Source organism: Rhinatrema bivittatum, chromosome 7, assembly GCF_901001135.1.
Source record: "Rhinatrema bivittatum chromosome 7, aRhiBiv1.1, whole genome shotgun sequence".
NCBI lineage: Eukaryota > Metazoa > Chordata > Amphibia > Gymnophiona > Rhinatrematidae > Rhinatrema > Rhinatrema bivittatum.
In genome coordinates, this window is record NC_042621.1 from 83646775 (window position 1) to 83673127 (window position 26353).

At 41.3% G+C, this 26353-nt stretch overlaps 1 protein-coding gene across 2 annotated transcripts in view; it reads left to right on the plus strand.

Moving 5' to 3' along the window:
• The window catches only part of SLC12A4 (solute carrier family 12 member 4), a 180129-nt gene that overhangs the window by 81915 nt on the left and 71861 nt on the right, over window positions 1–26353 (plus strand). For both annotated transcript variants that reach the window (XM_029608578.1, XM_029608579.1), the window contains 5 exons: window positions 929–1143; window positions 10932–11096; window positions 13967–14065; window positions 16682–16739; window positions 20268–20442. In XM_029608578.1, the coding sequence (XP_029464438.1) occupies window positions 929–1143; window positions 10932–11096; window positions 13967–14065; window positions 16682–16739; window positions 20268–20442 (712 nt within the window). The remainder of the gene's footprint in view (window positions 1–928; window positions 1144–10931; window positions 11097–13966; window positions 14066–16681; window positions 16740–20267; window positions 20443–26353) is intronic.

Consider the following 26353-nt stretch of genomic DNA (forward strand, 5'->3'; position numbering starts at 1 on the left):
CAGCGGCACAGTTATACTGCTGGATATCCCACTAGGAATCGGCACTTAGCTGGATAAATTAGCAGGATAACTAGCTCCTGCCTGATATGCCCACTGCCTGCACACAAGATATGCAGATAAGCAGTTATCCGGCTAAGTCTCAACTTCTGAATGTAGCCGGATATTCAGCAGCCGCCACTTAGCCGGAGAAGTCACTACTTATCCAGTTAAGTGGCTTTGAATATTGGCCTCAGTGTGTTTTGCAATTGAGCCTGATCATTAATTATTCCATCAGCATATTTGCTGTTATTTCTTATACTGTGCAGTTTTCTTTCTAAAATCCCCAATGAAGGTTCATACATGGTCTTTCTATGAGACACACATTTATACTCTGTTCGCCTGTGAAACCAGCTGAAAACCAGCCACCTGAACTTTTTAACTTTAAATGCTCTCCTTTACAAATTATTTCTGTAAAATAAAGTAGCTTATGAAAAATAAGAGGCCCAGTCATGGCAGAGGCTCATATTTGTTTAATGCTATCGTGTACTTTTATGAATGCTTCCTTATTTGTTCTACACACACATCTATAGATACAGCGGAACATAAATCTCTTATTTATTTATACATACAATACAAGAATGGAAGGAAGGAAAAGATCATAAGGGTAGAAAAACAGAGCAGGTGTACGGGAAACCTATACTTAGGTTAATGCTAACATCTGCGGCATGCATGTTGTTCATACATGAATAAGACCACATTCATACCTGATATTGAGTTCAGTTCATCATATATTTATCTGCTTTCTAGATAATTAAAATTCTTGGGCTTCATTATAATTTTCCAAGTGTTACATTGATCTCTCTTAATTTATCTTTTCACTCTGGTTTCATTATCCACCCATTGAGAAAGTTAGATTACTTATGCATCTATTTTTTTTCTTTTATTGCAGGATTTGCATGCTAGGCAATAGAACTCTTTCAAGAGATGACTTTGATCTCTGTGCTAAAATTACAATTAAAGATAATGTCTCGGTGGCCACTAAACTTTGGGAACTATTCTGCCACTCTTCAAATCTTTCGACTGACGCTTGTGATGAATATTTTTCTCTTAATAATGTTACTGAAATTTCTGGGATTCCTGGTGCAGCAAGCAGTGTTTTAAGAGGTAAGAGAAAAAAGTGTGTGTTAAGATTTAAAAAAGCTTTTTTACAATACATTTATGAGAATAGGGTGAAATGGATGATACTGCTTATTTTTACAGATGTTTAGAAAAAATAAGTGAGAATTTCTCTTTTTAATTACATTGATTTGATAAAGTGTGCTGCTGATTTTGTTTTGTATTTGCTCTTTTGCTTGTGTAATGGCTATATTGGTCAGATAAAAAGAATTGATAAACTATCCATGAAACATGAACAGTCGGAGAATAACAAGCTGGACTATGCAATGGCAAGATATTGCTTAGCAATATTTTTTTTGTATCCTACCTCACTACAAATAATTGATTCCAACAAAAGAGCAGACATTGAAGAAGAGAGAATTATGTATACATTGTTATAAGCATAGATTATATGGATCCTTGTAAAAGAGTGTATGTTAAGACTCCTTTAAAATAAAAATAAGAACACCTTAAGACAGCCACAAGGGAATTCTGTTTGCAGGGTGTTTCCCCTGGGGAGAGGGATAAGAAGTCAGGCCCTAGACCAGAAAGAAAGAAATAGAACTACTTATCTGTGAACTATTGCATTTTCTTTCCAGCACTGATGAAGGTAAGCAAGCTTTTGTTTGTTGGATTTAATATAAAAAAATAAAAGTTTGTAGAACTGTTAGCCCAGTCGTCTCTATCCTCTGGCAAGCCAAAGATCACTCGTGTGCTGTTACATTTCTAAATCTACAAAGACTACAGCAATCCAACTTTTTTCAATCAGTAAGCAGTAGGGAAGTGAATCGTTTTAGGACGATTAAAATTATCGTCCGATAATTTTAATATCGTCTTAAACCGTTATGGAACACAATACAATAGAGATTCTAACGATTTATCGTTATAAATCGTTAGAATCGTGAGCCGGCACACTAAAACCCCCTAAAACCCACCCCCGACCCTTTAAATTAAATCCCCCACCCTCCCGAACCCCCCCCCAAATGAGTTAAATAACCTGCGGGTCCAGCGGCGGTCCGGAACGGCAGCGGTCCGGAACGGGCTCCTGCTCCTGAATCTTGTTGTCTTCAGCCGGCGGCCATAGACGAACACGATTGGACGGCAGGAGGTCCTTCCGGACCCCCGCTGGACTTTTGGCAAGTCTCGTGGGGGTCAGGAGGCCCCCCACAAGCTGGCCAAAAGTTCCTGGAGGTCCAGCGGGGGTCAGGGAGCGATTTCCCGCCGCGAATCGTTTTCGTACGGAAAATGGCGCCGGCAGGAGATCGACTGCAGGAGGTTGTTCAGCGAGGCGCCGGAACCCTCGCTGAACGACCTCCTGCAGTCGATCTCCTGCCGGCGCCATTTTCCATACGGAAAATGGCGCCGGCCATACGCGTATGGCCGGTGCCATTTTCCGTACGAAAACGATTCGCGGCGGAAAATCGCTCCCTGACCCCCGCTGGACCTCCAGGAACTTTTGGCCAGCTTGTGGGGGGCCTCCTGACCCCCACGAGACTTGCCAAAAGTCCAGCGGGGGTCCGGAAGGACCTCCTGCCGTCCAATCGTGTTCGTCTATGGCCGCCGCCATTTTTCGGCGCCATTTTGGAAAATGGCGCCGGCTGAAGACAACAAGATTCAGGAGCAGGAGCCCGTTCCTGACCGCTGCCGTTCCGGACCGCCGCTGGACCCGCAGGTTATTTAACTCATTTGGGGGGGGTTCGGGAGGGTGGGGGATTTAATTTAAAGGGTCGGGGGTGGGTTTTAGGGGGTTTTAATGTGCTGGTTTTGCGATTTTTAGATTTTTAGATTTTTCACGATTTTTCACGATATTTTACCCCCCCCAAACGGCAACAATACGATTCCCTCCCCCTCCCAGCCGAAATCGATCGTTAAGACGATCGAGGACACGATTCACATCCCTAGTAAGCAGGGCTGAATTAGCCATAAAGTGGGTGATGTCATCTAACGGTACCAAACACACATCTCTCTCATAACTGTTAGAGTTTTTGCTCTATTGAGCATGTGCAAGAATTCCCACTTGGGCATTAACTCGTGATTCCCCTCAATCTTTTTTCATCCAAGCACTAGCAAAGACAAGTACCTCTAGTTCTCTATATTTTTTTCTAAGAAATTTTCAAAACATTTATCTGCCTCACTGGGAATAGAGTTGAGCACTAGCTCCTCTAAAATATCTCCCCCATTGGAATATGCCAAATCCTCAGGGTCAAAAAAAAAAACATAGCTGCCAGGTGCTGAAGAAAAGGAAGTTCCACTCGGGTGCTGAAGAAGCACAGTGACACACTGGTGTTAGGATTGCCAGCGTTTGAACCCATAGACCTGGCTACCAGACTGTAGACTTGCCACAGAGCTGGATCTAAAGGAAGGTACTCATTTTTATTTTGTTTTTTCTAGAGAGTTGCATACATCCTTGTAGGCTACCTATTGGATTAGCATTAGATGTGTCCCAAACTGAGGGCTATAGCCTGATACACTTTTGCTAGTCCAACAATCCTCTTGGTGTCTGTCCCACAGAAATGCTGTCCATGTGACTGCTGATTTCCTGTAATCATGTTCCTGTATCCTTTTTTTGTAATTTAAGTTCCTGCTTAACAAACCTTCCTGATTTACAGTTTAGTTTCCTCTGTCCTGTTTGTGTCCAGTTCCAGTGTTCCTACCTCTTGCTTCTCCCCTGGTTCTTCTCCAGCCCCTGCCACCATCGGCCTTACCTCTGCAAGCACACACCTTCCTTCTGGGGGGGGCCCTGATTTGCTGAGTCCAGATGCTCTGGACTCAGGTTGGACAGGGAGAGGACTCATGGCTAGAGAAGCACTGAAACCCCCAACAGTCTCTCTTCCAAATTTTAAAATGGAGAGAGGGGGCAGAGACACCAAACCAGAGCAAAGAAAGTATGCATACTTCACAAAAAACATATTGTGGGTTCTTTTCTTGTGTCTGTGGCTCTGTGCAAAACCAAGAGTTATACTGAATTCAGCAATTGTGTGGCTGCTCAACTAGACCACTAGGCTATGATCATCACCTCTAGAGAGAGAGAGAACGAACACTCACAGCTATGGTGATGCACAATGCCATGTTGGCAGCCCAGTTCACGGCAATAAGGGAGATGGCAACCAGAGCTAACTTCTGTTGTTCAACTCATTAAGAACAAACGTAAGCACGGTCTTTTTCAATCAAAATTGGCAAGGTTGGCAAGGCCAGCAACAACCAAAGAAATAGTCCTTAAGTTGAAGAGGGATTTCTTCAAGACTAATAAGGAAGAAGCCAGTGCTACCCAGAAGAAATTGACTTATGGAGATGAGCATGTGTCACACCCTTCTGTTTCAGAAAAGAGGGAAAAAGTGGAAGAGAGTAGCAGCAAGGTTAAAGGGGTAGAAGTAGAGGAATGCCCAAAAACAGCAGCATGTTCTTCTTTCCTCACTAGAGATGATGCTGTGAAGGCAATTTCTTTCATCCACCAATTCAGACAGAGTCTTGGCTTGTCTTAATCAGATGTTTGCTCTGCTTCAAAAAGTTTCTAAAATCCAATTTTTTACCTTGGCTTTTGCCACTGGTTCATCTTAGGGCCGGGATCCTATGTTTTAATTTTTTTATTTAAAGTGTGATATAATCAAACTTTATGTAGTTGTTTTGTTATTAGTGTAATGTGGCAGTGATGATTATGCATGTTTTCCTGTAATCCGCTGAGAATTGAGGATCAGCAGAAAATATGTTTTTGAAATAAATACATACCATAGACTTGCTGCCTCATACCTACTCGCCCAGCTGCCATATTACCATAAGTACTTGCTACCAAATGCCAACCTGCCATAATGTTGGTGCCCTCTTTTGGAGCCTCGGGGTGTTCTTCCCACCCAAACTTGCTTTCCTCTTGGGTTGTCCCCAAAAAAAAAAATTGAAAAAAGACACAGGTTTCACTACCACAGCATGGCATCTGTCCTATGGTTCTTCCTTTTCTCGTATCACTCAGTCTGGTTTTCCCACCCTGTTTGATGGTTGATTACACTTGGGTGGTTTATCCTCATTCAGAAGGAAGAAATACAGGCACAAGAGAAAAGATGCTCAAGAGCAGTGGTTCTCAACCCTGTCCTGGGGAACCCCCCCCCCCCCCCAACCAGTCGGGTTTTCAAGATATCCACAATGAATATGCATGAGAGAACATTTGCATGCACTGCCTCCATAACATGCAAATTTTCTCTCATGCATATTCATTGTGGATATCCTGAAACCCGACTGGCTGGGAGGGTCCCCAGGACAGGGTTGAGAACCACTGCTCAAGAGAAACCATTTACAGAATATCATAACAGCACAGCGAGAGAGAGAGAATTTTTGGAAAACCAGAAAATCAAGAAATAGAACAGCAAGAGTTCAGCTACAGAATATGGGAAGAAGTTCCTAAAAAAATTAAAACAAAAAAACAAAAAACAATTCTTACAATTTACTATAAAACCTATCCACACTGATTTGTGAAACTATTTGCATGTTCTGAATTTGAAATTGGCTTCATTTCGAAAGCCCATTTCACAGGAAAATCAAAATTCCACCCAATAGCTTGATCAAGTTTGAGCAGAAAATGTAATAAGAGGTTATTTTTTAAAAAGTGATTCATATCAAAGGTGGGTTTTTTTGTACCGAATCTAGCAATTGGCAAATGTGCTTCAAAATAATGACTGGTATCTCCCATGCTGCTCTGCCTTGCTGCTTTACCTCTCAGTGCTACATGTTGAGAGTCTTTGTACTACTCAGTTTTACTTCTATGCCAGATCTTACATTTTGGAGGGTTTTGGGTTTTTTTTGCCACTGTGTGTTGCTGGTGACCTCTTTTGGAGCCTGGCGGTATTCTTCCCACTTTTTCTGCTTCTTTGCTCCTTTCACAGGGACTGCAAATGCTGGTTAGAGATGTGCTTCAGGTAAAAATTTCATGTCTGGCTTCGTTTCGGAGCCCCCCTATGGGAATTTCATTTTTCCCGCAGTTCGGGGTTTTTTTTATTTTTCAGGGGCCCCGATTTTCGAGTTAGTGCACACTATCAGGAGTTAGCGCGCGCTCTCCCAATAGTGCACTAACTCAAAAATGAATTTTTTCCGAAATTTCAAAAGAAATGCAATCGTTTTTCGGTTCTCCTGAAACATTCTGAATTAGGCAATTTCATTGACATTGCCTAATTCGGGAAAAACAATTACATATCCCTAATGCTGGTACCCCTTTGCCCATTAATGGAGCCTTAGGCTATTCATGCTACTTTTGGTGCCACTTTCCACAGTCTAAGTACCTTGGAGTTCTTTACCCATTTTGATGACTTATTCTACCACGTTTTATGACAATTGATATGAAAACCGCAATTCTGGAGCCCTATATAGACTGCATTTCCTTTCCTATTGACTTTAATGGCAAATGAAAAAAATAATTTGTTTTGTTTTTGAAACTGAGACATGAATTGGGCTCCCCATGAAATGAATTTCAAAGTGAAATATGTTTTCCCCTGCATATTCCTAAACATATTTTCTGTTTTCTTAATTTCTTTGTTGATCATTCTAACATTTCACTTGCTTTTTTTCACCACCACTGTGCACTGAGCAGAGGATTTTATTATTTTGTCCCAAAAGGACTTCCAGGGTCCTTTCCTTTAGTAGTGACTCCCAGAACCCAATATTGTGAACCTGTAGTTGGGATTATTTTTCCCTATGTGCATCAATTTGCACTTTTCCACATTAAATTTCATCTGCTATTCAGTTGCCCAGGCTCCTAGTCTCACAAGGTCCTTCTGCAGTTCCTTGCAATCCATTGTTCTTTTAATAACTTTGATTTCGTCATCTGAAAATTTGATCCTCACTCATTATCCCCTTTTCCAGATCATTTATGAATATATTAAACAGCACAGGTCCCATTAGCGATCCCTATGCTGCTCCACTAAAGACCTTTTTCCATTTGGAAAAGTTTTTGCTCCGTCGTGCTTATGTGTGAGAACCCAGCTTTCAGAGAATAATAAGTGAGATTATTGTTATCAGTAAAAAGTGAGAATATTGTGAGTAGAGAAATTGATATGAGTTTTTGCTAATATTAACTGATGAGGGATATATCTGATTCAGTGTTAATGTATAATTAGTTCCACTATATGGTATTATTTACTTTTAGTTTCCGTGAAACTAAAATTTGTTTAAGTGTTTGTTAATCGATGTTTTTATTATGTATGTATGTTCTGTACATCGCCTAGGCCTATTTGTGTTAGGCGATTAATAAATTTTAATAAATAAAAATGAAAAAAAATGTAGTCCTTTTCTATGTTTCTGGCCTTTAAACCAGGTACCAGAACATTGCCTCCTATTCCATGACTTTCTAATTTCCTGATTGTCAGATGTGTTCTGAAAATCCAAATACACTGTATCCAACTGGTTTAGCTTTTTTCCCATATTTCCTTCAAAAAATTATAAAATTATTAGTAAGACAAGACTTCCCCTTGCTAATGCCATGTTGACTCTTCTCCATTAAGCTATGACTTATTTATATGGTCAATGATTTTGTTTTTAAGAATGGCTTCTACCATTTTGTCTGGCACCAACATCAGGCTCACCAGTCAATAGTTCACTGGATCACCCCTGGAGCCTTATATAAAAATCAGTGTCACATTGGCCACCCAGTCATGAAGAATCCTGGCTGTTTTAAATGATTACAGATTACTAGTAACAAGTTACCAATTTCATGTTTCAGTTATTTTAGAACACCGGGCCTGGATGCCATCTGGTTCTGGTGATTGTTATCCTTTAGTTTCTCAATTTGATATATTACATCAAAAGAAGATAAGACTTGCCATATTGGATCAAACCAATGCTCCATGAAGCCCAGTATCCTGTTTCCAACAGTGACCAATCCAGGTCACACGTGGCAAGTTCAAAAAAGGTTGATTGATTCCATGCTGCTTATCCCAGGGAAAGCAATAGAAGACCCCCTTAATAATGGTTTATGGACTTTTTTCCCCAGGTATTAATCCAAACCTTTTGCAAACCCAGCTATACGAACAGCTTTTACCACATCCTCTAGCAACAAATTCCAGCGTTTAATTATGTATTGAGTAAAATATTTTCTCCTATTTGTCTTAAATATAATACCTAGTAACGTAATTGCATGTCCCTTGGTATTTCTATGTTTTGAAAGAGAAAACAACCAATTTGATCTTACTCATTTCACTCTACTCGTTATTTTATAAACCTCCACCATACCACCCTTCAGCCATCATTCCTCCAAACTAAAGAGCCCTAACTTCTTTACCTTTTCTTCATAGGGGAATCATTCAATTACCTTTAACATTTTGGTTGCTTTTATGTTATTTATTTCTATGTCGCTTATGTCAAACACCCTAAGCAGCTCCATGGTGAGACCGCACCTTGAATACTGTGTACAATTCTGGTCGCCGCATCTCAAAAAAGATATAATTGCGATGGAGAAGGTACAGAGAAGGGCTACCAAAATGATAAGGGGAATGGAACAACTCCCCTATGAGGAAAGACTAAAGAGATTAGGACTTTTCAGCTTGGAGAAGAGACGACTGAGGGGGGATATGATAGAGGTGTTTAAAATCATGAGAGGTCTAGAACGGGTAGATGTGAATCGGTTATTTACTCTTTCAGATAGTAGAAGGACTAGGGGACACTCCATGAAGTTAGCATGGGGCACATTTAAAACTAATCGGAGAAAGTTCTTTTTTACTCAACGCACAATTAAACTCTGGAATTTGTTGCCAGAGAATGTGGTTCGTGCAGGTAGTATAGCTGTGTTTAAAAAAGGATTGGATAAGTTCTTGGAGGAGAAGTCCATTACCTGCTATTAGGTTCACTTAGAGAATAGCCACTGCCATTAGCAATGGTTACATGGAATAGACTTAGTTTTTGGGTACTTGCCAGGTTCTTATGGCCTGGATTGGCCACTGTTGGAAACAGGATGCTGGGCTTGATGGACCCTTGGTCTGACCCAGTATGGCATTTTCTTATGTTCTTATGTTCTTAAGAGAACATACACATGCCTTAACATAAGGCCAATGAAACAATTTAAGAACAAGAAAACAAGTGAGATCAAGACATATAACAAAACAAATTAAATCATGATAAAAACATTCTCATGAATTCAATAATAAAAAAAAAAACACTGTAGAGTTAAAATAAACAATTTCTGATGAGTTCAGTACTGAAAATTAGGGATGTGCAGAGGAAAAAAATGTGTTCTTTGTTTTCGGGAGGTTTTTCCCCCATTAATATCAGTTCATGGATTGCTTGATTTAGTTTTTTTTCACACGAATGAAACGAATCAAACAATAAAAAAGAACAGCTAATAAATAATATAAATCTCTCCCAGAAAAATGCTAGGGCCAGGATCCCCCCTTGCTCCCACTTACCCAGTTCAGTGGGGACCCGCCAGCTAGGACTAAGCTAAAGGCTCAGACTTTTATATAGATCAAGACCACGGTAGGTTACCATGGCCTTGGACTACTCAAGGGTTGGGGTGTGTTTTGTTTTGTTTTGTTTTTTTAATAAATGTGCCCCTCCCCCCCACACTAACCTGAAAAATGAATTTTCCCCAAAGTTCGTGTAAAATCCATTTCGGGGTTTGGGTGCCCCGAACCAAGATGAATTAGGCAATTTTGTTAAAATTGCCTAATTCGTGATAAAAGAATGCACATCTTTACTGAATAGGATGATTGGTGGTAGACAAGAAGAAGGTGTTTGGGTGGAACTAGAAAAACTGAAAGTAGACAAGGGGGCTTGGATATCACAAAGGAATTTATTGATTCTTCAACTTTATCCCCATTCATGGTGTGGGAAACTGTCTCACAAACATACACAAGCACAATGTATATGTGTGCTGTGCACTCTGTGCTGACTAACTCCATTTCCAAGCCACACACAAAATAATCTGTAAACACTAAGAGAACCAAAAAGACTGGCAGCCTGGAAAATGTCTTCTTTTTTTGTCTGTCGGTGTGCTCTTAGCTCACCGGTATCCAGACAAAGCCAAAAGAATCAATAGCACTTCTGTAATCCACATGCTGGGTCCTACCCTGATCCTCCCCCAGTGAAGAGAACATTGTTGCTGTTTTTAATGTCACTACCTCTATCTTTCTGGCATAGTGAGTGAGACACTGCAGCACAAAAAAAGATCAGAAACAGCCTTTTACCATTGCCAAATCCAAATCTTTCTAGCTTATTTTTTAAAACTCCAAGACGCCTTCTCAAAACACATGCAGAGCTTCTTGCATATGCTCAGAGTTTATTTACAGTGGAAGAAGGTCAGCGTCTCTTGATCCAGATAACAGCTAGAGGCTAGTTAAAAGATGCGGCACTGTGATTTGTTTGCTGTGTGATTTCTTTGCCAACTTGTCTTGCCTTGGCTCTGAAAAGGTTGTGAGGTCACGCAGATGAGATGGTTACCAAGTTTGGGGGGTTTCGTTTTTTTGCTCAGTAGTAGCCTTAGTCTTAAATGGGCCATAGAGTTCAATGGGAAACATAAACAAGTGAGACAAAAATTTGTCATGTTTACCCATTTGTTTCAAACAAATGAACATCCCTGTCCAGTTCAAAAGGTTTTCCCTTGCCTCTGATCTTGGGTCCACTACATCATCTGTTTGATCAATTAAATTTGCAACCTACTGAGAGACCAGTGCTGTGTAGTGAACCAGATCCCTTCGCATTTTTGTGTGCTCAATCAAGGGGTTATACTTGTATATCATTTTCAGTTTGGGAATTAATGTGCTAGACAGTTGCATTTGAGAGAATCTTCATTTTCACTAACTGTAGATGTTATGTTTATCACCAAGATAACCTGTGGAGCAGTTATTTGGACAAAGGAGAGATACTGGAGAGAGCCCATCATCGATCTGTGGATGTTCTTGGGTCCAAGACAAACCTCCACTTGTATGTAATTGCAGATATCACCACTGCTTTCACAGTGCTGGTTGGCATCTTCTTCCCTTCAGTAACAGGTGAGAATGTTTTGTAAAATGAGATGTTCCTTCTCTAGGCAAGGTTAGATTGAGAATTTCCTAGATAATTATTTGTATAAATTATTATAGCAAATGTAGTCCTTGCCCTCAACATTTCCTGGCATGTAGGGATTATAGGGGAGGTCATGGCCAGATTTGAACCCTACTCCTGGGTTCTTTTAAGGCCTCTAAGGGTTTTTTTTCTTATCTGGACCTCTTCTGACATCAGTCCAGCAAAGAACAAAAAACATACTCCACACCAGAGCTGATGCTCAAAAAATAGTCTTTTACTAGTCACTGATTGCAGGAAAACAAAATCCATAGACAGTACATGGTAGCTTAGCGCACCATTTAGTAAAGGAAAATAAAGTTCATTAGCACACAAGCAGTAGCAATTTTTTGCAGATGTACAGGTAAGCTGTCAGAGTCAATCACCCCTTCCATCTGGGTACTTTGAAGGTTGCATGACACAGCAAGACCAACCCTACAAGAACGTCCCCCACACTTCGCTCGGTGTCTTATCATTGAGTCACCTCTGCTCTTTGCTCTGGCCAGCGTTGTGCTTGTTCTTGTTTCTGTGTGACTTTAGTGGCTTTCTAGGCTTGCCTTGTTTCTGTGTGGTCTTAGGGGCCTCTTTGCTTTGCTTGGCCTTGTTCCAGTGTGGTTAGTTTAGGCTTTCTTGTCTAAGCAGGCCAAGTTGTCTTGTCCCTGTTTGTTCCCTAGTTCCTGCCTGAGCCTCCTGGTGGTCTTCCTTGTCTGTTGCTTGCCTTGCTTTGTCTTGTATTTACCTTGTCTTGCCATTGGTTCCTGTTTCTTTGTTTGTGTAGATCTTGCCCTGCTCTTGTATCTCTTTCCTGTCTTTGTCTAGTCCTTTTCGGGCCTTCCTGTGATGGTCTAGCTTTCTTAGACCTATCTGTATATCCCTTGCCTTACCTGTGTTCCCAGCCCTAGCATGGCCTGTTTTGGCCTTCTTGTCTTGTTCTGTTTGTTTCTATGTTCCTTGGCTGCCTGTCTGTCTGTCTGGTTTCCTGTAGGCTTTTCAGTGGCCCTTCTGTTTCCCGTGGGCCTCCCAGTGCCCCTCCTGTTCTTGTTTCCCTCCTAGTGGCTTTCCTGAGGCCTAGCCTTTTCTGTGCCTGTCTAGGCCTCCCAGTGGCCTATCTAGCCTGTACCCTGGCTTGCACCCCTGTTCCAGTTTAGCCCTTGTTTTACTTTGTTCCTGCCTGTGTGGTTTACCTTGTCCTTGCCTGTGTATTTTTTTTGCTGTTTCTGTCTTGTCTCTCTGTGCTATTGCTCCACCCAGCCTTGCTTCCCTGTCCTGCTTTGCCTTGCCTCTCAATCAGATCCCTTGGACTGATCCTCTTGTTGACCTAAACTGACGTCTCCCCTTGTTTTGCTGTTCTCTACCCGCCTTGACCTCTGCCTGGACTCTGACCCTGTTTGATCTCCACCTGTCTTGACCTTTGCCTGAACACCGACCTTGCTTGAGCACTGCCTGCCATGCACCCTGCCAGAGAAGTCCTGCTGGCTGCCCGAACCTGCAGGCTCAACCCAGGGAGGAGATGGCCAGCCACGCAGAAAACCCTGCCCTGCTCTGCCATGGAGCGCTGTACAATTCCTGAAGGGGAAATACTCAGCATGCCGGACCATGACACTCTCCCTGAATGTTCCTGCACATGCACCACGCACACAAATCACCTATACTTAACAACACACACTCATTCAAACACACACACATTTCTCACCATATGCCCTCACTTTCCTGCACACTCTCCACAGCCAAAAACCCATCACATGCACCCAGCCTCCCTGCACACACCACCTACTCACACTCCATACCACCTTCCACAAAAATTCTCCTCACACACCATATACCCACATCTCGCACATACAAATATGCCTCTTACCTATATTCACCAGATGCATGCACCCCATACATACAACCCCAGATGCATTTTACACACACACACAGTCTTCAGCACACACAAATTTCTATTTACCACCAAATACTTCCCTTCACACCCCTCCCACACACACATACACACACACACTCTTTTTCATATGCACCACACCCTCATTCAAACCCATGTTTTAATTATTGTCTTATTGCTGAAATTGTGGGGTTTTTTAAATAAAGTTTAGAGGCACAGTCCTAATGCAGAATAATTGATGATAATGAACAATTACCCATAGAAATTACATGACAATATTGATATATAAGTAATTCTCCTCCCATGTCTAAGCTACCTGCAGCATTCAAATGTTTCTTTTGAGGAATCAGCTTAGAATATTACATTAAAACAAATGGAAAGAGCATGTAGAGGATCCACTTTGGGAATATTTTCTACGTTAATCCATGCCCCAGTGTAATACGTCCTGTGAGAGGAATGGGGATTGTCATGTTCAGCTCAGAGGCTGGGTTAGGGATCTTGGAGAGTGTGGTACATTTGTCCTCTGTTTCCCATGTGAGACAATAGGCTATGAGATATTGGGTGAGGGATGGGTTGTCTACCACAGTCAGAAGCCTTGACTGCCAGCAATGCCCTTCTACAAATCTGTATTCGTAAACATTTCCAAAGACGTCTCTGCAGGCTTGCTCTTCCTGTCAGGATGACTTATTTGAAATGTTGAGGGTATGATTTATTAAAGACCTTTTTCCACAAGACCTAGGAATCTATTTTTAGCATACATGAAAAGACCATTCAGTCATTTGGACCTCTGCATAGACAGAAATTTAAATATTTAGTGATCAGAATATTTGAAATGTCACTCCTTGTGTATACATACACATTCAGTCAGAGAAATGAGACAGACTTTGATATTTTTTCCTATTTCTTACCAAAACTCAACTATTTTTTGACAATTTGTTTCAGGTATTATGGCTGGATCCAATAGATCTGGAGACCTGAAAGATGCACAGAAGTCTATTCCAGTGGGAACAATTCTTGCTATTATTACTACATCTATAGTGTGTATCCTTTACATGAGCATCCTATGGTCGACACTTGTCAGTGTTGTAGTTATAGTAGTAGATAGTAGTAGTAGATAGATAGATAGATAGATAGATTTATTTATTTATTTTTAATTTTTATATACCGACCTTCTTGCATAAAATGCAAATCAGGCCGGTTTACATTGCAAACTGAACAAGCAGGAAATATAATTCCTTAGTCGGATACATAGAACATACATAGAACATCTAGAATTAAAAATGTAAAAGCAAACTTTTATATATATATATATATATATAAAATCAGAGATGAACTAATGACTATGGAATTTCACCAGGAATCAAATTGGGCAGACTAGATGGAGCCTTATGATTCATGTCTGCCTCTTTCCTTCCCATCTAGCCGGCACCAGTCCAGACACATGGATTATATTTCCCAGCCAGCAGGTGGAAACCGAGAATAACAGGCTTGCTGATATCACACCTTATAAGGTCCCATGAGCTGCTCGGCCTGTCTGCAGCAGATGGTAGACAAGCATCCCATGCTGCCTGAGTTCTGGTTATAGGCTGGATGAAACAGACATGTTTAGCTGCTCCTAGGTAATAGTCCTTTTGGCTCCTCCTATGGTTAAGCTGCTCCTGGTAATGCAGCTCATCACTCCTTTCCCCAATTCAGCTGTTCCTGGGGCTCCTGTAATTCCTTCCCTAGATGGACTACATACATATTGAGGTTTCACTTACAAAAAAACTGTAGAATGGATAACCTATCAGGGATATTCAGTAGAGATGTAATTCAGCCAAACCATTTGGTTCGCCCTTCGTTATCGGCCCACCACGGGGAAATTTCGTTTTCCCGCGGTTTGGGCCAATTTTATTTCGGCTGCCCACAAAATGAAACCCAAAACCCACCCCCAATCCTTCAAATTGAATTAATTGCAACCCCCCTCCCCCCAAAAAAAACTTGCTGAAATTTCCTGGTGGTCCAGCAGGGGTCCCGGGAGCGATCTCCTGCTCTCAGGCCATCGGCTGCCAGTAATCAAAATGGCGCCAATGGACCTTTGCCCTTACCATGTGACAGGGGCTATTGGTGCCATTGGCCGGCCTCTGTCACATGGTAGGAGCAATGGACGGCCAGCGCCATCTTAAAAAATTATAAAGGGAATGGAACAGCTCCCCTATAAGGAAAGACTAAAGAGGTTAGGACTTTTCAGCTTGGAGAAGAGACGGCTGAGGGGGGATATGACAGAGGTGTTTAAAATCATGAGAGGTCTAGAACGGGTAGATGTGAATCGGTTATTTACACTTTGAAGTTAGCATGTGGCACATTTAAAACTAATCGGAGAAAGTTCTTTTTTACTCAACGCACAATTAAACTCTGGAATTTGTTGCCAGAGGATGTGGTTAGTGCAGTTAGCATAGCTGTGTTTAAAAAAGGATTGGATAAGTTCTTGGAGGAGAAGTCCATTACCTGCTATTAAGTTCACTTAGAGAATAGACACTGCCATTAGCAATGGTAACATGGAATAGACTTAGTTTTTGGGTACTTGCCAGGTTCTTATGGCCTGGATTGGCCACTGTTGGAAACAGGATGCTGGGCTTGATGGACCCTTGGTCTGACCCAGTATAGCATTTTCTTATGTTCTTATGTAATTTAGGAATCCTGCCGGGTACCTGTGACCTGGATTGGCCACTGTTGGAATCAGGATGCTGGGCTTGATGGACCCTTGGTCTGACCCAGTATGGCATGTTCGTATGATAAGGGCAAAGGGCCATTGGCACCATTTTGATTAGTGGCAGCCGACTGCCTGAGAGCAGGAGATCACTCCCGGGACTCCTGCTGGACCACCAGGGACTTTCAGTAAGTCTTGGGTCAGGGGGTCAGGCAAGTCTTGCGGGGTCAGGAGGGTAGGGGTTGCAATTAATTACATTTGAAGGGTTTGGGATTTGTATTTATTTAGGGCTTTTTTATACCGACACTCATGATACCAATCATATCGTACCGGTTTACAATAAACAGCGGTGCAATAACATTAACATCAACGTGAACATTAAAAAAAAAAAAGGTGCCCTTTCTCCCTCCGCCCCCCCCCCCCAAAATCCGATAGGAAAACCACATGAAATTTCATGGGTTTTGTTATCGTTTTGTCCCTTTCCCCCCCCAAAATACAATGAAATAGGAAATATCATCTCTATTTCCTGTTTCGTTGCAAACGAATGCACATCCCTAATATTCAGCGAGATAAACATCCTGCTGAATATCCCCACAAAATACTCACTTGGCTACCTTTACCCGGATAAGTTTAAACCTTTGAATGTAGCCTGTTAGGTTTAAAGTTATCCAGCTAAAAGGTAGGTGGATAATTTTAGGCTGAACCAGGAATATTCTCTAAGCAAATATCCCCAGGTCATGTTCAAATGTAAATATTGTTTACCATAGGACGCTATCAGTTTATACAGTTCTATAAAAAAAAAAAAGAAGAAAATAGGCAAAAGGTAATTCTTCCAGTATGTCAGCTTTGAATTGTGGGATGTAATTGATTTCTGTAATTACTGAAGATACACAAACTGATTTATATTGAATTGCCATACATAGAGCTTTACATTGAAATAATGTGCTTCCCTTGACTAATCTATTCAGACTTCAGCACCGTCTTTCTCTTTGGAGCCTGCATTGAGGGTGTGGTTCTCAGAGATAAGTGAGTGAGATCTCAGTGTTTAACATTTCTTTAGCAGTGTCTTAGCTCAGTTTTTCAAGCTCTTCTTTGGTTCACTTGTGGTTATCTTGCTTAGCCTGGCTTTTACCTGTCACCATGAAATCCTTATATTAGACCAGTGTGGATTAACAAAGATGCTAGTGAAGATGGTACACGTTTGGGTAATTCTCAAGGCCTAATCCCGCGCCTAGGTTGGTGGTGTGAATTATTTTACAGCATAGACTTGCATATTGAACCTAGGCAGCTCTTTTATACTTAAGTCAATAGTGATCTAGCACCCATGTACTTTTAATATACTGTATTCTCGTCTCCACAAATTATCACTGTTTCAATCTTATGTGCCACTCGCTAATGCCGAAGCACATGCAGGAGAAAGGAGAACCGAGGGTTAGGCAGTGCCATTTCATTGTATGAGTGGGGATTGCTTCTGCCTCCTGAGGACCCTGACCACTCTGGTAATTTCTGGGGGAAAGGGGGGGGATGTTTAAATTATTTGCAGGCTTGCAGGACCTGGGTGGGGTTTAATTGGAGGATGTTACTTTTTTACAGCTGGGTGTCTTGGGGGGGGGGGAGGGAGAATCACACACCAGAAATGTTTGGCAGGAGACATGGGGGAGGAAGGGTGACTCTTACAGGAAGGCAGGGCCAGAATGGGGACCTTGTTTCGTGAATTGCCACGAGTGCGCAATTACCCCGGCTGTGGCAATGCAAGGAAAATTACGACGGGATTTACTAAACTCTAGTGTTCAGGTAAGGCAGTTTAGGGGATTCTGTATTCATTTTCTCAGAGTAATGCACCTTTTACTAGTAGGGTTGCCAACTGGCTCCAGATTTTCAGGACAGGTTGGTTCACTCCTGGTTTTGCTCCCCTGCATACAGATACTTATAGTCTTGCTTTTCTTAGGGAATGCAATAGGGAAATCAGAAAAAGTCCCAGCATGCAATGGATTAAAATCAGGACTGGGTCAGTCAGTCCTGAAAATCTGGAGCCAGTTGGCAACCCTATTTACCAGAGCTTAGTAAATAGGTTCTTAACCAGATGTACACAGCAAAGCCTGGAAAATATTTTATTTTTAAAATGATGCATTTCATCAGAATTACTGCAATAAAAATGTGACCCTTAAATGAGATTTGAAAAAGGAGGGGTTTGGTATTTTTTAGCCCTCCCATGTTTGAAACCGCATCTGTTTGGGGTAGGACATTTGGGGTATATAATACCCAGGAGCATGCTGTGTGCTTCAGAGGGTTGGAGAGAAGGACTGAAGAAGGTGAAGGAGCTGGAGTCTCAGAGAAACTACAGGAGGAATAGGAGATCCACCCAGGATTTCAGATGTTCCTAAGAAGTCTTTTGATCCCCCCCAGGATCTTAAGAAAGGAGCATGGGGTGTCAAGAGAAGTTGATGAGTGTTTTGGGAGGGTCCTTTGCTCAGCACATTTTTCAGTTTACTATTAATGGACTTTAGGGATGCTCCCTCCAGCATCCCTGAGGATTGGGGCTGGGATCTTGTTGCCTGAGCGATCTGAAGAAGCAAGGGTAAGAAGAAATTAAGATATTTGGGGATAGGGACTCGAGGGCTAACCTTGGTTGAGCATTTCCCTGTGCATACAAGAGCTAGGGATGTGCAATCGTTTTTCCTGAGTTAGGCAATGTCAACGAAATTGCCTAATTTGGAATGGTTCCTGAGAACCGAAAAATGATTAAAATTCATATTTGAGTTAGTGCGCACTAACCCAAAAATTAGCTTTACTATGGATATAGTAAGATAATCTTATGCAGAGCACATGTTACTTTAACTTTACTAACATTTCAGTGCACTTTTTAATGTGCACAAAAATGGTCAATTTTAACTACCAATTTTAACTTTAGTGGTTAGTGTTAAAAAGTAAGTTTAACTCTCTTGTATAACTAGGGAGCCTTCATTTTAATTTTCAGTTTTAATTTTCTTTTTCCACAGAATTTCAATTTTTACAACAAAATCAAATGTGCTATTTACCTGGGAAAATGAGTCATTTTTTGTCTAGTGATTTCTTCAATTTTTGTTCTTGTTGTAATAAACACTGATAAATTCCTCAGTAAAATAAAGTAAAAACTGAAAACAAAGATCCCTGCCCTATAATCACTGAAATAAAAAAATTTGAAGCTCTATAGTGGGAGATAGGTTAATGGGGCTTAGTCGGTATGATGGTTTAATAGATGGACAATTAAAATATTGGCTAGTGTATGATACAAGGGAGGACATTGACTAATCTGTGACAGTTCTGAGGATGCACCTTCCCCGGCTGGCATGAGATAATACTGGGAGACCTTGCGGAGCTGTTGAAGGGATGAGGAGAGCTGTTACATGGGCGTGATTGGAATAATTACACCCAATGAGGACCAGAGCTGCAGCATGACACAGGTCTGTTTTCAGGTACTGTTTTGTTGGGTGATGCCTGAAATTGGGTTAAAGGTGGTCCGCATTGCTGAGATGTGGCAGATGGATTATTCAGGTATCGGAAGTCTGGATGTCTCGTGACTTGTGTATTGTCACATGCTTGTACTTGTTAATAATGCTGCAGCCCTTGAAATTCAAATGCTTAGTGATTGCTGTTGCTAGGATCAGTGCTTACCCCATTAACCACCGTGCACTATATCTGTCTCGAGCATTTCTAAATATTATCATGCCACTACCTCTGCCACTAGACCACTCCAGGCAACAACTGTACTTCTACCTGTAACTGTGTCACCATCCCCTATCCTTGAATTTTAATATTTATATGACCTGCAGTATAGAAATAGCATCATCCCATACCTTAAAGAACTACATTGGTTATGAGTCGCTTAGAGAAATCAATTTAAATTGATTTATAAATCTCTGTATACTTAGATTGTTTTTGTTTAAAGAATAAATTAATGTATGCATCTACCCACACTTTATGATCAGCCTCACAATGTTTACTTAATATTCCATCTGTGGCTAGGTTGAAAACTGCAGGAATTAAGGCATTATCTGTAATTGGTCCTGAATTATGGAATTCTATTCCAACAGATATCCGCAGTTTGAAAGGTTATTTCAAATTTAGGAAATTGCTGACAGCATTCCTATTTTCTCAAGCTTTTATTACTTAGATCTGTTTGTATTTGATTTTGTGTATTCGTTTTATGCCTCTATTCTATGATTTTATTTTGTGTATGTTGAGTATAATCCACAACGTAATAGATTAGAATTCAGAATATATGACTCATTAAAATACATAAATAATAGGTAATATCTAATCAGCAAATCAATGATTGTGCTGGATTGCCTAGCAAACTGTAGAAGCTAATTTATTTAAGTATAATGAATTCAATAATAAATAAAAGTTGTGAAATATCCTTGATTTTTGTATTAATATTACCATTCAAATATAAAGAATATTTGTATTCGTATTCTATACTGTGGACATATGATGAATTTTCTAAAGGTACATAAGCTTTAAATAGGATTTTGAAGTAAAATATTCTGTAAAAGATTAATATTTTTCTTGCAGATATGGTGATGCTGTGAACAAAAATCTAGTGGTGGGCACACTCTCCTGGCCTTCTCCTTGGGTTATTGTAATTGGTTCCTTCTTCTCTACCTGTGGAGCAGGATTACAGAGCCTTACTGGTGCACCCCGATTGTTACAAGCAATAGCCAAAGACAACATCATTCCTTTCTTACGGGTTTGTACAAATTAAGTCTATTGTAATATTTTAAACAGATGCAAATAAAGCCAGGATAAATTACTCAGAAGCCTATTTATAAAAGGTCTTTTTTTCATTTTGTGTCTATGGGAAAAATGCTTAGTATATAGGATTTTAATCTTCAGTAAAAATCACAGCATGCTCACCAGTGAATTTTCAAGGAGGTTACACATGTAAATGCAACATACATTTGTAGCAATTTTCAAAAGCCATTGACCCATGTTGAGTGCACTTAGCGCAGTTAAAACCTATTGACAATTCAATAGTATATATTGTAGCAATATATGGTAGCAATTCAACACCGACTACCCTAGCCAGTCCACCTGAGTCCGCCCCCCCAGACTCACAAAAATATCCCTAGGTCCAGCATCTGCCATTATTCAAAATGGTGTTGGCAGCCCTTTCCCCCTATCATGTGATAGGGCTACCCAATGGCACTGGTAGACCCTGTCACATGATGGGGCAAAGGGTGGGCAGCATTATTTTAAATAATGGCAGCCACCAGGCCCAGGAGCAGGAGGTCATTCCTAAGTCCCTTGCTAGACCACCAGGGACATTTTGGTAAGTACGGGGCTGGGGCTTGGAGGGTGGGCTTGGGTAGTTGGTGTTGAATTGTTTAATAAAGGGGAAGGGTTGAGTTCTACACTCTTTTTAATTAAATGAAACAAAAGAATCTGGGTGTAGCCCTGAAATGGCCCACCCCCAAAACCATAGTCAAAACGAAACGATATTTTTGTAGTTACCACCACTAATAGGTAGCATTTTTAAAACAAATTAGAGAAAATATTTTCTTTCAGCACACAATTAAACTGTGTAATCTTTTGCCAGAAGATGTGGTAAAATCAGTTAGCCTAGCTGGGTTTAAAAAGAGGTTGAGATGGTCAGCCTTCACAGTGTATGTATATATTTCTTTATTATGTTGCCTTCTGATATCATCTTGTGATATTGCACAGCTTAAATTCTTTGCAGGGTTTTAAGTTGCCTGCTCTAATTGGTTATTGTTTCAATGTTGTGAAGCTCCCTGTTTTGCTCTCTCTCTCTTTCTATGCCTTTCTCCTATTCCTATTTATTGCTTGACCCAAGGAATACCTGGGACATTTATTTCTTGCAGAGACCTTCAGTTGAAGAAGGTTCTTGGCAGGCTAACAGCTTGTTCTCATCCTCTTTTGGGCTCTGAAAAGCATCATCTTTTCACATCTTATGTACTACTAAACCAGAGCTATTATCAACTCTCAGAGAAACTTATTAAACCTGTATCACTCTCATCAATCTGGCTAGTCTTGGAATCTTCTCATCTACTGTTAATTTTGAATTCTTCATTCAAAAAAATGTTTTTGGTAACCAAGAACTAAATGTATCTATCTATAGCAGGACAAGAGGTTTAGCTGTCTGTCTAGGGATTCAAGCTAGACATTGAATGCCGAGGGCAGTACAGTAAAAAGATGTTGGATATCTAAAGAAGATATCAATCAGAGGATACAGCAGAGGTCTGACTGTGGGGACCTTTCAAAAAAGTAAATTTAGAGGATTCCCTCTGCCAATTTCGGCACAGACTGCTGCATGTATCTCTTTTGGCTCATTTATCTGTGTACTCAGCTAGGAAGCAAAGTTTCAAATCTTCAGCTGGCTATTCCTCCCAACAGTGATTACATCAATAGCCTGAGTGAATAATGCCAAGGTGTTCAGCACTGTAACCTGATACTGTCAGTGTTGTTATTGTCACAATGGAAGAAAACCCTCTTTTAGTAAACACAGTGCTCTGTAAAAATGCAAATGAAAATATGTTGATAGCCAAGTGATGGAGAATTATGAATCCGAAAAGGCTAGTTACCTAAAGAAGATTAATATATTGTGGGAAGAATTAGTCACATACAAGTTTGTTACACAACCAGTACAGAGCGCATTTGACAAAGCCATATGTCAACGCTAGTATAGCTGTAAATATTATTGATGCCAGTCAAACAATACTTGCATTCCTAAGAAGAAATATCTAAGAAAGTATTGACAACTCCGAGAAGACGTTTCATAGGGACATTGATCTACAATATGACAATCTATTGCACAAGCACTCCAAAGAATTAAGAATTTAAAATAAACTGCATCTCAGTCTTCTAACTTTTCAAAACACTCGAGTTATCAAGGCCAGTTCATTTCTAACCTTTCATCATCAAGTACAGAATAAGCTGCAAAAGCACATGCTTCTTTTAGTAAACAGGAGACTGTTATAAAGCTAGCCAGAGACAGAATCAGAGGAAGAATGCATAGCAGCTGCTGCAGCAGCCACACACAAGAAAGCTGATTTTGGAGGCAGAAGAACAGCCACCATAACTGCATGCAAGAAAGCTGAGTTCAAGCAGAATAACAGAAGTCGCCATTGTCACTCAGATAAAAATGCATCGAGTGGAAAATCACAACTTCAGAAGCTCAAGCTAGGAGCCTTGAAGTTGCTGTGGGACAGGAGTGTGAGAAGATCCAGATTGATCAGCTTCTCATGGAGGATCCTGATCAGCATACCAAAAACTATGTCTAGCACTTATTTCTGAGCATGGTGGCCCACTCTCACACCCATAGCCAAGAGAGAGAACAGATGCTGAAACACAGTCTGTCCATAAGGTAGACTGTACACCTAATAGAGATCAACTCAATGCACGCTCCACCATGGATGTTAATATGCTCGTATACTTATGGATGCACTACAAATGGTTCATGATCCAAGTAAACATGTGCAAAGAGACACACTTCTTCAAGCCTACACCCTAGCTTCGTATATGAATTGGATTGAAGACATGGCTGAGAGTATGTTATCAGCAAGAACATATACCACACAAACTCCATAGGAACCAAATGCACATGATCAACCTTGCTCCACCTTAGTGCCTAGTGCTGACATAGTAAGAGAGAAATCCATTCATATAATCACACAGCAACATCCCACAAGCACTTCATTTACCTGAGAACTGAAGCATCAGGCAGGTTAGATCTGGCCAAATACATCTCAAAAAAGATATAATTGTGATGGAGAAGGTACAGAGAAGGGCTACCAAAATGATAAGGGGAATGGAACAGCTCCCCTATGAGGAAAGAATAAAGAGGTTAGGATTTTTCAGCTTGGAGAAGAGATGGTTGAGGGGGGATATGATAGAGGTGTTTAAAATCATGAGAGGTCTAGAATGGGTTAATGTGAATCTGTTATTTACTCTTTCAGATAATAGACTAGGGGGCACTCCGTGAAGTTAGCATGTGGCACATTTAAAACTAATCGGAGAAAGTTCTTTTTTACTCAACGCACAATTAAACTCTGGAATTTGTTGCCAGAGGATGTGGTTAGTGCAGTTAGTATAGCTATGTTTTAAAAAGGATTGGATAAGTTCTTGGAGGAGAAGTCCATTACCTGCTATTAATTAAGTTGACTTAGAAACTAGCCACTGCTATTACTAGCAACAGTAACAAGGAATAGACTTAGTTTTTGGGTACTTGCCAGGTTCTTATGGCCTGGATTGGCCACTGTTGGAAACAGGATGCTGGGCTTGATGGACCTTTGGTCTGACCCAGTATGGCATGTTCTTATGGAAGGTCAACTGAAAGGTATGACAACAAGAAAAAAAACCATATCTGTACTCGACAGAGGTGTTACCCACTATGTCTATACCTCCTGCTCCTCTGTCCACAGCAAACAGGAAAGTAGAGGATCCAATGTCCTATACTCATGAAATATCACTATCTAAAGAAATGCCATGATTTCAGGAAAAAGATCCTAATAGATTGCAATAATTTGCTCAGAGAGTATGGAATCTGTTGCAGATGCTACTTTTCAACAAGCCACCTCTCTAAAGTCTGTAAGTATGAAGTGTAATAGAGAGATGTCACAGTCCTTTGCCTAAACTGCCAGAATTCTCCTATCCCCATAATGAAGCATAGTGGGGAGAATAGTATATCAGAGACTAGGGGTGTGCATTCGTTTTGAACTTAAATGGAAAACGCAACTTTTTTTTTTTTAACTTAAAAAAATGATGAGGCGTAAACGATCGGATTTCCAACTTATTCAACATAGCTATGTTGAATACGTTGGAAATCGCCATTGTTGATCTAAATAAAAATTTAAACCCCTCACCCTCCTTAACCCCCCCCCCCCCCCCAAGACTTACCAAAACTCCCCAAGCTGGCCAAAAGTTCCGTGAGGGTCCGGGAGCGGACGCGTGGGGAATCACGTGACGTCCGCGTCACTCCGACGTGACGCAGACGTCACGTGGTCCATCGCGGTTCCGCTCCCGGACCCCTCGTTGGACCCAAACGGCACTTTTGGCCAGCTTGGAGGGGCCTCCTGACCCCCCCAAGCTGGCCAAAAGTGCCTTTTGGGCCCAACGAAGGGTCCCGGAGCGAACCCGAGGGGAATCACGTGACGCCGACGTCACGTGATTCCCCTCGGGTTCGCTCCCGGGACCCCTCGTTGACGGGAATCACGTGACGTCGGCGTGACGCGGCGTCACGCGATTCCCCTCGGGTTCGCTCCGGGACCCCTCGTTGGGCCCAAAAGGCACTTTTGGCCAGCTTGGGGGGGTCAGGAGGCCCCTCCAAGCTGGCCAAAAGTTCCTTTTGGGCCCAACGAGGGGTCCGGGAGCGAACCCGAGGGGAATCACGTGACGCCGCGTCACTCCGACGTGACGCCGACGTCAAGTGCTCCTTGCAAAGGAGTTCAGGAATGGCGTCCTGACCCCGCTGGACCACCAGGGAGTTTTGGTAAGTCTTGGGGGGGGGGGGCGGGATTAAGGCGGGTGAGGGGTTTAAATTTTTATTTGCACATATGGACATAGACTCAACTTATGGAATTCTCCATATGTCCATATTGACCGCAAATGGGACCCCCTTTCGACTTATGGACTTAAGAACTTAAACTTTTGGTCTGCACATCCCTATCAGAGACCAAGGTACCTGAAGGCACACTCATATGCCCTGAAGTTGGTAGAGATTGCCATGATAGAAGGACCTTTTCAAAGATATTCCTAGCTATGGTATACCCCAAGGGACAGCATGAAAGGTCAGTAAGATGTATGATATGGACGATCAAAGCAATAAGTCCCTGGCAAAGGCAGAGTTCTTTGATTTTATTTAACATACAATAAAACTGCTTCCAATACATGCTCAAAATGTGTACATGAGAAGTAGACACAACAGAGAGAAAAAAGGGATTTGTTATAGAAGCCATAGATGGCAGCATCAGATCACAAATTCCCATGCTTTTAGAATGCAGCCAAATACTGAAAAACAGAGAAATTTCTATGCTAGAAGGAGATTGGCTGTGGCACTATGAACAGCCTTGGGCTAGACAGACCTAGGCTCGACTCTGGCTGTTCTCTCATAAACTTCTTTATTAATCACCAGAAAACAAAACAAACAGCTCTGCTTACCTTCACAATTCACAAAATAGATTACAATATAACTCACAGTTTTCAGCTGACTTAGCCTTCCCTGGGGCCCCATGTTCTCCTTGGTCTAGCTTCTTATCCTAAGACAAATGCCGTCAGAGTGGAACTCCCTTCCTGTCATTTAAGGTGGACCAAGATAAATGCCTAGACCTGGACTTTTAAGGAGGGTCTAACATAAATCTATCTTTTGGATCCTGATACTTAAATCCTACTCCTCCATGGCAGAAATATCCTGGGGCCACACAATGTTTATCAGCTATGCAATGGTTTGTGCAATGCCCCCATGCTCATCAACTCAACCTAGGATAGGTGATAGATGATGTCTGTATTGACAAAATACATAAATTGAACAGTGTTAACTTCATCACTAATATACTACAGGATGGACACATCAAGCTATCTCTGAACCATTTCTCCATTAGAGATAACCTTTTGATAAGGAGCGACCAAGATCATCGTCAGATCTG